This window comes from Embiotoca jacksoni, unplaced genomic scaffold (assembly GCF_022577435.1).
Source record: "Embiotoca jacksoni isolate LCO1_2020_lvr unplaced genomic scaffold, fEmbJac1.0.p SCAF_10, whole genome shotgun sequence".
NCBI lineage: Eukaryota > Metazoa > Chordata > Actinopteri > Embiotocidae > Embiotoca > Embiotoca jacksoni.
In genome coordinates this window covers 2,648,575-2,662,192 of record NW_027185230.1, presented here as the reverse complement: position 1 = coordinate 2,662,192, position 13,618 = coordinate 2,648,575, and the positions used below count along the sequence as shown (strand labels likewise).

The following is a 13,618-nucleotide window of genomic DNA, read 5'->3' as shown; positions in this document are numbered from 1 at the left end:
GTGGAAGAAGAAGAGGAGGTGTGGGGGTGTCGATGATGATGGGAGGGGGGTTAGTTAGATTATTAGGGGCTGTCGAGGCCGTCACGCGGGGCAAACTGTTGTGCGGGATAGAGCTCAAAGTCCGCACAATGGCATTTCACGCGCCTTGAAGTTCTGCGTCACGCTGTTTGGACTTTGTGTACAATTACCAAGGACTATTAGATAGTTAATATGTTCCCAATGAATAGTGTTCAACGGCAAGATGTTGTTTCTTCCCAAGAGAAAAAAAAACTTTTTATTATATTATATGTAATTTCGTCTGAAAATATATTTTTGTTATTTAAAAGGTAAAAAAAAATAATATTGTCAGTGGACAAGATGGATCTACAAAGACTGTATATGGGATTTTAAAGGTGACATTTTTAACTAAAATTAAACACAAAAGGAAACATATTGAATGATAAAAAAAATAAAATAGCAAAATAAAGAAAACAGTCCTTTGAAATAAATATTAAAATACAATAACAATAATTATTATATTTTTCGCCGTCTTGTAGCCTAAAAAACAAATCCCTATCGAAACACAAATAATCTGATAAATTAATCAAAACTAAATAAGAGTCAAGTCAGTGATGAGGCTGAAATCTAAAGCGTTGAGTAAAAATCTGTATAGCGGCGGAGGTGGGAAACAAATACAGTGAAAGAAAGGGAGTCGAGAAGAAAAACAGCGCGCCGATCCACATAATAACCCCATTATAAGCCTCATCAATGATGTAATGAAAGCAAACAGTGTGAAAATTGCCTGTAAACAGTTGGATCTGAGTCTCCTGATGAATTCAGTGTCTCTTTTATCAAAGTGAGGATGAGCCAGGGAGGAGAGGATGGGAGAGGCAGGAGGGGAGGGAGAGTGGGCGTGTAGGGAGGTCCACTTCCAGCTCCCCTCAACCAATGAAGGCTTGTCACAGGGGACTCACGTGGACGAGGCGCTCTTAAAACCTAGCTCCTGACTTTTCCTCAAGTTCAATTTTTTGGGATTCCCTCCCACCCCGATCACATCTCGTCCCTTTACTTGCCAGTTGTGACTACTTAACCCAGTTTACCTTTCCTTTTTTTTTTTTTTTTTTTTGCTTGTGCGGCGCGCATCGCCTCGTTCCGCTTCTTCCTCTTTTACTGCCGTCTTTTCCTGCTGCAGCTCTCGGACTCTTTTTCCTCTCTCGCCCCCTCTCTCTCTCTCTACTTCGTGTTTTTAAAAGGTTTTGTTGTTCCCCTTCAAGGAATGCGAGCAGTTTTCCTGTGTGGCCACATGACGAGCTGCTGCCCTGAAACCCCCCCTCCGGTCCCGTCTCAGGTCTGACGCGTCTGCACCTGTCCATGGTGCTGAAACGCATTTTCCCGAAGACACCGATGCGCCGCCGCTGCTGCTCCAACATTTCCAGAAATAGTCTTTATTTCTGGGTCTTTCCGTGTCCTGCAGGTGAGATCATTTGAGCAGGAGCTGGCTCATCTTCCCTGAAGTCGGAGTTGATCCTGAAGGAAGCCAAAAGAACCGACTGTGACTCCAGCATTGATTTCAGGAGGACTCCTCTTTTTTTTTTTTTTTCTTTTTTTTTTTTTGTTGACTTGTCAAAAAGAAGAAAATCGGACGCATGGACGCTTGTTGTAACGCAGCTTAGCCTGGAACTATTTTGTCTATACAGACCCAAAGAGGTAACTGGAAATAGCGGATGAATAATCTTCATTTGTAGCGTCTCTAAAACATTTGTGTTGGTGCAGGGAGGGGGTCATTTCTCCTCTTCTGGATCAGACTGAAACAACCCCCGTTCCTCCCTGAAAATAAAACTTGTCCTGAATACCAAATGGTAGTTTGAGGAGGCCTCATCAAGACAATGGAGGCGTCCGCCAATGGGTCCAGTTTTGGCATCGACTCGCTGCTGTCCCACAGGCCGGGAAGTCCGGTGTCCAAAGGGGACAGCCTGGTGGGGGAGTGCCGCTCGCCTCTCGAGTTCAGCCCGAGATCCGACGTGGAGAGCGGCTGCTCGTCGCCTCCGTCGCCGAGGAGGGAGTGCGTGGAGGAGGTAGCCCAGAGGCAAGGTCACGGCGTTGGCCTGCCGCCGCACCTCCAGCATGCGCAGATATCGGCGGGGTCACAGCAGAGGACCGTGACCTCGTCGTTCCTCATCAGAGATATTCTCGCGGACTGTAAGCCTCTGGCTGCCTGCGCGCCCTACTCCAGCAATGGACAGCCGACTCAGGAGGTGGGGAGGCTGGCCTCGAAGATAGCGGACGACTTTATGGAGAAAATCCACAGCAACTCGTCGTCAGACAGTGAATATAAAGGTAAGGATGGCAGGCTGCCTGCTGGAGCCACAGTCAGGAGGCTTGGAGAGATAAGCTGACACTGATTTGGCCCGGTTGTGCTCACTAGACTTCCTCACAAAAATATGATTTATTCAGAATTATTGTTGCTGTATGAAGTGCTGTGTCGTTTGGGACTTTACAGAATATATTATTACAATATATTATTCACCATTTTAAGACTACATTTTGTTGCTCGGCTGCTGCTCGCCTTATGTTATTTGTTTTTCGGGGGCTTTAGAACTCATTTTAAAACTGTTTCTTTGAACAGAGCTCATTAAATAATGATTAAATAATAAATAAAATAAAGGGGTCATGGAGAGGTCTGATATAAAATTTGGGGTGCAATGTGGAAAAATGGGCATTAAGTTGCAACAACAACATTCATTTTATGCTATCCTAAATATTTAAGTGTTTTACTGCACTGATTAGTAATTATAAAAACAAGAATTAACTATAGATATAACTGAAATATATTATTTTAAATGGATGTTAAATTAATTTCTAATAATTGGTGGTTTTACTGTCAAAAATAATATGTTGTGGAAAACAGGCGCATCATTAAACTGACACTGTGATTAGTATCAGGACACCGGAAGCCATCAATAAACAAAGATCGACCTCTTCGCGGTGGTGACAACATACAGATGTGTCCCGGGACGGTGACAGGCTGAATGAGTTTATTTTCATGAAGTTATTAATTTAAAAAAATAAATAATAAATCAGCGGCTGTCTGCACGCGCGCCTGGTCCGTTTCAAGCTTTTGGATTAAGCAGAATATCCAGAAAGCATCTGTTGATGTCAGGGAGCCACGAGTGGAGGAGATGACAGGGTCGCCTCCAGATAAATGCCATCAAGGGCCTCTCTGTTTCCAATCATGTCAGCCATAACAGACATGTCACCTCCATTGACAGTTTAATGAAGCGGTGCCTGGAATAGCACGAGCGCAGTAGACTAAGGGAAATAACATCAAACTTAATTCACCAGAATATAATGATTATCCCTATTGATATTAATGTTGTTGTTCATACATCAGGTAGCCCATATATGTCGTTGTTATATTTATTTGTAGTTGTGTATATATTTTTTTAAAATTTCTAATTCGCTGTTCCTCGAAGATATCGATACACACCGATGCGGTCCCGCGTCATCAATTTCTTCAACAAAATCCCGTTTGTGTACGCGCGTGTGTCCGCGCGCTCGCGCCGTGTCACCGGGTGGATGGAGATGCTTATCGACGCGCTGATTGATGGAGGGAGCCGCAGGGCCCACGGAGCGCCTGCACGGCAACTTTGATTTCCACGAAACGCACCTCCTGTAATATAGCAGGGATTTGATGCAATTTGTCCTCGGCGCTAATCAGATTTGTAGCCGCGCCGGGCCGCCCGGCTCCTCATTTCCACTCATTTCCACGGTCCTGTGAAGTTCCTCCGGTCGCGGTTGAAAGGCTCGTCCTTCCCTTGTGGCTCAATTAGGCGGATTATTGTGCTTCTTGAGACGACTCAACTATTCAAGTACCAAAGATCTCTCGCTTCCTCGCTCGCTTCCTCGCTCTTTTTCTTTTCGTTCTGGTTTTTTTTTTTTTTTTTTGTGTGCGTGTTTTTTTTTCTTGTTGTCGTTCTCTCTGTCTCTCTCTTTCTCTCTCTCGGAGAAGTACTGTATATCAATGCTCGCCCTGACACGACACCGCGGTGCAAAAGAACAAAGGCTGAAGGGAAGAATATCAGATTGGAAGCGCGAATATTGGAAGAGCTTTTCATAACAATTTAAGGCCAAATCAAACACACCCCATACAGCCTATAGGCACTGTCTCCATTTCACACTCTGCACAGAAAGTTAGAAAACACAGCATGCTGGTAAAATATATATATATATATCACACGTGATTTTTAAATCCCTTTAAAAAATAAATGTTTAAAGCTTCTTTTTTTTTTTGACAGTTTCTTCAAAATTAACTACGCTTTGGAAGCAGCTGTTCAAGCAGTGATTTTTTTTAAAAATAATTCAAAATAAAACTTCCGGCTTTATTTTCTGTGGTTCGGGGGGGAGAACAACGGGGAACGTCAGTATGAGAGGTGGGGGGGAGGGGGGGGGACCTTTCATACTGACGGTAAACGTACTAAAATTACATTTAAAAAATAAAACGCCATATAAGTAACAAAGTAACAATTCTGGCTTAGTCGCGTCTTTGAAGGAGAGAACACGAATTTTTAGTTGTTTTTTTTAAGCACATCTCACATGACATTCAGCTCAAAGTGTTTCCCAATATATACATAAAAAAAACAAAAAAACTCCGAAGTTATGAAAATCCAGTTTTGCCTTCATCCAATATTTTAGTACATATCGTTTTCTTTTATCGAATTTCTACTACATTATAGAAAGGATCTTAACATTAATAAAATGGTACACGACTAGAATCATTCTCTTTTTATTATTTACAATTTTTTTTTATTTTTTTTTATTTCACTAATAGTTGTGTGCCTTGTAGGATGCTGCTGCACAGATTTATTTCCCTCCCTGTGGAGGTTACAGTCAACACTATGAGAGGCCTTGGCTCCGGTTTTAACCCTCTTCTCTTTTGTTTTGTGTTTTTTTTTTCCGGCGTGATTTCCGTCCTCCAGTGAAAGAGGAGGGAGACAGGGAGATCTCCAGCAGTCGAGACAGCCCTCAGGTCCGGCTGAAGAAGCCCAGGAAGGCCCGGACGGCCTTCACAGACCACCAGCTGGCCCAGCTGGAGCGCAGCTTCGAGCGGCAGAAGTACCTGAGCGTCCAGGACCGCATGGAGCTGGCTGCCTCCCTCAACCTCACCGACACGCAGGTCAAGACCTGGTACCAGAACCGGAGGTAAGGACGCTGCTGCTGCTGCTTCTTAGGAGGGAGGGCGGGCGGGCGGGCGGGGGGAGGGAGGGAGGGAGAGAAGTGGGGGTGTGGGGGGGGGGGGGGGTGAGGTTTCTCACGGATGGCTCATGACCCCTGTCCGCCTTGTTTTCCTTTCAGCATCACCCAAAGGTGGAATGAGTTAACGTCATACGAGTCCCTGCCGTTTTGAGTATTGATTAATCTGCCATTTTATTTTCTTAATTAATTGATTTATAGTTCGGTTCTTATAGATGGAAAAAAAAAAACATTACAGTTAATTCTTAAAAGTTTGTCCAACAGCAGCATCCACCCAAAGAACTTCAATTGTAGAAGACATAACAATGAATGGACATACTTGATGATGTGGAACCAGTTATGTTGATGAAATTCGTTTTTTCAACAGTTAAATTATAATATCAAAATCGTTTCTGATTAATTTCAGCTAACACAGGTCACAAAGAACATTTCCAGTAGCCAATATGATTGACATCACCCCTGTGGTGTGATTTTCACTTTTAAATTTTTTTAACATCATTTATTTGATTTGGATTTTGAGCTCTTAAGAAAAAAGAAAAAGATCAAATTATAGAGGCATATTTTTCCTTCCACCAACCCTAATCCTTTTTATTGTAGGGCTGGCACTCCTGTCAGCTTTGAGTTTATTTCTTTAATGTTCAGCATCTTCATGCAATCAGATGACTTTTTTTTATAACTTTTTTTTTTAAAGTCAATTACAATTAAAGTCACATGACCCTGTAAATAGTTGGAAGCGGAAGTGTCAGGTTTTTTTTTTTGTTTGTTGTTGTAAATAATCTAACCAGAGAAACCGTCTTGTAAAAAAACTGTTTTCGGTTGAATTACTTCAGCATGTATTTGTCTCCAGTTCTGACTCTGCGGCAGCTAAATGACATAAATAAATATAAAAAACACAACACTTTGGAGTGTGAATAATGCATCATTGCATGTGTGCATATTAATAATTCAAACAAACTACTATATCTACTCAATTATCTTTATTATGAATTATTCACCTGCATGGAGTGCACACTGGCAGTCTAACAGACATGTGGGTGTGAATACAAGTGGCAGGTTGGAGATTTCGGTGATTTAAAGAGGGGGAAAAAAAATAAAACTTCTAATTGGATCCCAGGTAAACAGATGCTGGATATTTTAGCGTGTCAAACACTGCAAGAATTTATAGATCTGCATATGCTCCAGGGTAAAGCCGCATTTATCTCCTGCAGGACAAAGTGGAAGAGGCAGACGGCGGTGGGACTGGAGCTGCTGGCGGAAGCAGGGAACTACTCCGCCTTGCAGAGGATGTTCCCATCCCCGTACTTCTACCCGCAGAGTCTGGTGTCCAACCTGGACCCCGGAGCGGCCCTCTACCTGTACAGAGGCCCCACGGCGCCGCCGCCGGCCCTGCAGAGACCCCTGGTGCCGCGGATCCTGCTGCACGGACTGCAGGGGGGCAGCGAGCCGCCGCCCCCGCTGCCCCCAATGGCCGGCGTGCTCCCCCGGCCGACGCAGCAGCGGTGAGCCGGACACGACTGAGGTGTTTTTTTTTTGTTGTTGTTGTTTTTTTGCTGGCAGCTTGGGACTCGTTAGAATAAATAACACAAAGACAGAAAAGATTAAAAAAAAAAAAAACGTGACGACGACGACGACGAAGAAGAAAAAGGAAACAAAAAAAAGATGAACACCATGTGATGACCCCGGTGGACGAAGCTGAGACGGAGACTCCAACTGTCTAATTAGAGGTTTTTTTTTTCTTTTTGTGTTGAGGGGTGGGAGGGGAGGTCGGCAGGAGCTTTATTTATAACTTATTTATTTTTCAATATGAATCAGAGCATCTAACTTATGTATTTATTTAAACCCAGTTTCAGTATTCAGTGTTTTTCCCAACAGATTGACTCTAATTGTTGGTGGCACTTTGACCTACAGTACAATGCCAATTACACCTTCTATTGGCATTATTATTATTATTATTATTATTATTATTATTATTATTATTATGGGCGTTCATGAAGTGGCAAAAGCGGAAACGAACAGCCTTTCGTGTGATTTTAATACAATGTAGGATCCAAAGGAGCAACGAGTTCAGCTTTTTTTTTGTTTTGGTTTGTTTTATTTATTTTTATTTTGTAAATCTGTCATTGATGACGAACAAGCTGATCTGCAGTCCTAAACCTGTACATAAGAATATTTTGCATTTTAACCGAAAGAGACTGATTTTAAAAAGAAACTTTTTGGTTGTTTGTTTGATCTGTTAGTGTGTCTTTTTCAGACCACGGTGATCCACTTTAACTTAATAGGCTAGATTAGCCATCAGAAACTATACAGGCGAGTGAGTCAGAGGAATAATAATAATTAAAAAAAAAGGAAATCATTTAAAAAAAACAAAAAACATATTGTGTGCGAGAGGATGGACTACCTGCCTGGACCCACCTATAGGGACACACACGAGAGGAAAGAAATAAATCTATATAAAGTCTTTTTCTTGTTCTTAGTTGCAGTTTTAGTAAAATTGTCAAGTCATTTATAAAAAAAAAAATAAAAAAGCAGTTTTATCCCACAGAGCGGGACATCGGGGAGGCAATCACGTGAGTGGTTAATTTTGTATTTTTTCGATAACCAAACTGGACTCGGGTCCGCGTGCACAGGTCAAGCTGCGTGTTGATTTCGATGTATTTGAACAGACGTTGTGCATTACTTCTGTTATTTCATATGAAGCCGTGATAACCCTTAATTGTTATACTCTCCTTTGGTGAAAATGTATATTGCAGATATCAAACTTGTGGAGTGGTTCTCGTATATTTCCTGGATCGTTTTTTTTTTTTTTTATTTGATTTTTATTTTTTTTATTTTTCGTTCCTCTAACTTCCCCAAAATTTTCTCCCCATTTCGTGAAGTTCATTTTTTTTTTTTGTTGGTGAAATTCACAGCAGAAGTTGAACTGAGAAAAAGGGGGGGGATTTGATGTAAAAGAGAATTACTTTTATAAATGTGGAAATAAAAGTCTTTCGTTTAATCACGTGGCTGCTGGAGTATGTCAACACGTGGACATTGAGGCTGGAGTTCTTCAGAGGTGGACATAATGGCTGCAACAACTGGTCGTCTAATGCAACCAATAGGAAAGCAGCTCGAAGCTGCGGGCTGTTGCACTATTTTTTTAATGAAGCAACAGATTTCAAGGTCATTTTCAGCACTCACACATAACTTTAGGAAACAGATGGCCTTCGTTTAACATGATTTCGACGTAAAAGCTAAATAATTTAATGTAGAGCTGTAGACATTTTTTTTTTTTTTTTAAATGTGACAGTTTGATACCAAAATAAAAGCTCGTGTCCAACCAAAGTAAAAGCCTGTTGTATCTAACCAAACCAAAATAATAATTGAAAGAGGAAAAAGCTTGAATTGACAGCTTGATATTTTGTTAAAACTTTGTTTTGTTTTTTTACGAGGAAGAGATTTGAACAAATGTCTGTCTTTGAGTAAAGGTTGAGGAGATGCATGGTGCACTTTCAAACATTCAAAATAAGAAGGGGTTCGCAGGTTCTTACGAGACAAACGTGTTTGATTGAATTTGAAGATGTCTCTCAAACTACTTCCCTTCTGTGTTTAGTTTCGTGTCGTTGATTTAATTTGTTTAATGTTGAGACGTAGTGGGGAGCAGTGGAGCACGTGCTTTAACATCCCTTTTCTTAACCTTTTCAAAAAATCTGCAGAACGACATGTGGACAAATGTTAATGTGATTCTGTGTTAATTACAAAAATATTTGCCCTTATTAGGCTGCTTATTAAATTTTGATTCCACCTTCGTTTATTTTGTCTTTTCGTGCGCGCAGTTTTGATTGCAAAGTGGTGGAAATGGTTTGATTGGAAATTGACAGAAGCGCGCACACGTAGCGCATGCACGATTAACCCCCCTATTTCTCTCTCTGACACACACACACACACACACACACACACACACACACACACACACACACACACACACACACACATGTTTAAAAGTGCAATCAAAGATCAATTCCAGCTAATGTCTTTAGAGAGAGGCCAACAAAGCAGAAGGGTGTTCTGTCCAAAATGGAGCCACAGTCTCCTGTCACCCCTCCCCCTCTCCCTATTCCCACTTTCCTAAATTAACAGCAGCAACTCCAATTCGTTTTCCATAAACAATGCAGGAGATAAAATATTAATGTCATGTGCGCAATTGTTTAAGTGCCTTAAATGATCCCCATTTGGAAATTGATTGTTTCCATCCTTCTCTTTCCTTGAGGGTGCTGGATGTGTGCTCCTCTGCCAAACGGCTCCAACAGCTGGTGACCGGGCTGGAGCTGACTGCAGACCGGGGATCAGCGTGGGGACAGCTGGTCAGCGGCTCCACCACCGCCACCAACCCCCCTCCATACAAATTTTTCAACCAGCCACCCGTGCACCAGCCTCGCTCTCCCCCTCTCCATGTCTGTGCGGACCCAAGTTATTCGGCCGTGGCGCGTTGGGGGTTAAAGGAGTTCAGGCTGACGGACAAGACTTGGCGTGTAGGATGTTAACGATTAGACAAAAGACTTTAATAGGTTTTAATTGAAAGTCGATAATGGGTTTGATAGCCAGCTACCCCTGCTGTCATCCACGCATGGCACCTGTTATGTGGGGCCTCCACTTAGTGGCTGACCACGCCGTGAGATATCAGACTGACGGCCTGATAACTTGCGCTTTTATGATGCGTAAAATTGCATTAAAATTACAGTTAGCCGAGCCGGCAGGTTTGAAGCACTGGGAAAGTGAAGAAGGGAAAAAAAAAAAAATAAAAAAATCACCTCCCAACTTGCCAAAAGATGATTATAGTCCCATCATGAGGACCCGTGACCGATTCAGTTAACGACGGCCCTTTTTATGTAAAGGGAGTTATACTTGCAAAGTGCACAGCTGATTATATAAGGCCCTCGTGCGTCCTGTTGGATGACTCGTAGATTTTTTTTTTGTATTTTCTTTGCATGTGAAAGGCTGGTGGTAAATCCCCCGGCTCTTACCGTGGATTGTCCCCGGCTCAGGGTTAATGAAGTGCGGATGGAGTCTCGTTGAGCTCCCGACAGACAAAAAAAAAGAAAAAAAAGAAAAGAAAAGGCTTAGACCCAGAGGATCAGTGACTCTGCTTAATCCCGTGGACTCCTAATAATAATAATAATAATTCAAAAGAAAAAAAATAACTAAACAAAAAAACCACAACAACCTTTTGATGAAATTAAGAGTAAATCAAAGCGTAATTTGCATTGTGCTCGCGTGTGAAAGCTTTTATATTTCCTTTTCTTCCTTTCAGAGGACCAATGAGGCACATCTGCAGCTTGCATTAAGACGGTTCCAATGCACTGCCAGCGTTTTGTTTAAGAAAAAAATCCGCGGGGGAAGATGAAAAATAGATCAATTAAAATGTTCAAGAAATGCATGGCCTATTTTGCAGCTTTTTCCCCTCCAACAATGGCCATAAACGAAAAGAACTAATTTCGTGTGCATAAGCGAAATGTGCTTTCACATGGGCTATTATCTGCTCTTATAGTCAGATAAGAAATTACATAGATGTATTCCCACATGCCTGTATAGGCTCTATATCTCACATAAGTTACATTTAGGTCATTTCGGAGTAACCTTTGAAGCCATCATAGCACACAAGTGTTTCAAAACAAAGCAAAACCACTTTATTACACACAGATCCTCCTGTGTATTCCTCCAAACAAAGTGTTTAACTTTCCTTTTTTTTTTTTTTTAAAGAACCCAAGACAAAGATTTTTTTCTTCCACATTCAGGCCTGTTCCCCCCCCCTCTCTTAATAAGATGATACAAAAAAATAATAATAAAAGGCTTTTCTTATATACATAAAAAAACATTTAAAGCAAAATAAATGAGAAACAAAAATACGCATTTCAGTATTTTTAAAATATGGCAGTCTGTTTTAACTTCTAGTAAACAAAATGTAAATAGGCTACAGTGATATTTTACATTTGCTGAATTTAAAGCAGCAGGCGGAGACAAGTAGGACAAATATAGGTACTGACCCCAGCCAATCCTCATTATTCCCAATATTTATTCTCTTTTATACCCGAATCTACATTTAAAAAGTCACCCAACTTCCTTCACCTCACTGAATTCCTCTGGCCCAGCAGCTGAGGATGAGGGAGCAGACGAGGAGAAAAGGGAGGTGAGCGTTAAAATGAATCTGACTCAGCAATGAACAGAGGCGTTTAGAGAGATGAGCTACATGATGAAGTATCAGCAAGCGTAAGAGGGGGAGTGTGAAGGAGTGAAAGGAGAGCAGCAGCCTCCCGGTTAGAGATCCGCTCCTTGCCTGGAGGTACGGGGGGCCGCGAGGAGGAATGAAAGCCTCCTCGCGGAGTGGAGGGGGAGATAACCCCACTAATCATTTCCTCAATATGACGGGGGAGAACTACAAACTCGGGTCAGGGGCGCTGGGATTGACATCCCAATCTCGGCAAATAATGAAAGCTTTCCTCTCGGATCACAAGGAGGGTTAGGGAGGAAGACAGCAGAGGAGAGGCGAGAGAGAACTGGGGATAGACGAGGGGAAGAAAGGAGGTGGGGCTGCTGCTGCTGCTGCTGCTGCTGCCACGCACATGCACACACACACACACACACGCACACGCACACACGCACACACACACACGCACACACACACACCTACCTGAAACCTCTTATTCTTACATTTACACTGGCCTGCAGGGGAAAGGGAATATCCCCGAAGACGGACTGAAATCAAGCACGTGGTAGTTGGAAGATGACCCGTTCAGGCATCCGTTAAACCACAAAGACTTCAATGTAACGTCCATAAAAATGATGGGCGACACAAAAACTACAAGACCGTCTTAATGCGTCACAGATGTAGGCTTTTATGACTTTGGATCAAATGTATCACGACAAACGCTCCGTTCATTACAGTCAGCTTTGTCTGGCACACGTAGCTACCCGCCATCGCTACGGTACATAGGATAACTAACATTAAGGCTGACTAAGCAATGTTTGCTGAACAGGAAGAAATTCGTTTTCGGTACACAAAGCTAAGAAATCACCACATAAGCTAAATTGGCAACTTTTTTTTTTTTCATAGTGTTACATATTTATAGTGGTTAAAGCAAATTTCTTCTCTGGCGGCACCTATGGTGAAAAGCAGTCATTGCAGCTTTGTTTTTGGACCTCACTCCTCAGATATCCAAACAACGTGCCATAACATTTTTTTTTTTTTTTTTTTTTTTGAATTCACACTTGCTTTTGAAGTTTCATCGTCCAGTCAATGATCTTTGTTTATTTGGCCGTCATAACTGTTTACTCACAATGTTAGCACAAGTCACAAAAAAAAAGTATACTGTCTCACACACAAGTGAATGTGAAGAGCGAGCCTGTTGCTCGAGTTAGGATTTTTTCTGGGAATGTCGCCACCAACACTGAGCTCATTCAGTTCAACAATACTGAAAATACAAGGGCCATCATCAGGGGGCCACAAGCCTAATCACTATTCTGTTAACTAATTAGGCAATTTTTTAAATTTTTTTTTTACTGTTTCTGTTCAGTAATTATATTAAAGATTTTTATTGAAATAAATATTTGTTGAATAAAATACCATAAAGTGACAAGAAAGCTAGATATTCTTTCAGAATTATGGAACATGCTTTCAAAATATCGTCGACATCTACAACTGTGCTAAAAACTAAAATTACATTTTTAAGCAGTACACGTTGTGTCCCTCGCAGCGTTGGTCTATTTTTTTTTTTTAAACAATAGCATTACCTGATAATGCTGGCTGCACGGAAATGTTTTGGATTTTTTTTTAATAATAAATATGATGCCCAAATTTCAGTATTTAAATCAATAATCTATGAAAATAGATATGAAAAACAAAAAATGTCTCTCGAATACAATTTCTCATTTAACAATGTAAGTCACATATCAAATGACAAATTATGATAATTGATTAATTTAGTCTAAACACACGAGCTGTATAAGTAGGCTTACTTTGCCCCAAAAATATTATAAAATGAGCTATTTTACCGAGGAAATACAAAATCAAAGATGAGGATTAGCATTCTGTGCTAACATTGGTGCTTCAAAAGGCCAATTTGGTGCTAAAGATACATTTCAGTTGGTGTCCAAAAAGTTGTTTGTTAAACTGCCCTGAAAACAGCATGTGCTTTACTCCCTCAAAAAAACAGAGGACACGGTCGCTCTGTCAAGAAATATAATACAATTTTAGAATCTGGATGTTACAAAAACACACCAGAAATTAAGATCACAACACAGCTCATTCATTAACAAGGTAACTCCTGATTTTCTTTTGATATAATTTGTGTCCCGTTTTGCTAGGGAGGCTGTACAGCTCACAGCAGGGGGCTGGTGTAAGCCACATTACTATCAG

General features: G+C 41.3%; 1 protein-coding gene across 1 annotated transcript; it reads left to right on the top strand.

Annotated features, from left to right (window-relative positions):
- Window positions 1-963: 963 nt before the first annotated feature.
- barhl1b (BarH-like homeobox 1b) lies at window positions 964-9,009 on the top strand. Its single transcript, XM_069161736.1, has 3 exons — window positions 964-2,316; window positions 4,956-5,178; window positions 6,438-9,009. Exons 1-3 carry the CDS (start codon window positions 1,866-1,868, stop codon window positions 6,730-6,732), a joined length of 969 nt encoding a protein of 322 aa, XP_069017837.1. The 5' UTR covers window positions 964-1,865; the 3' UTR covers window positions 6,733-9,009.
- The last annotated feature ends 4,609 nt before the right edge of the window (window positions 9,010-13,618 follow it).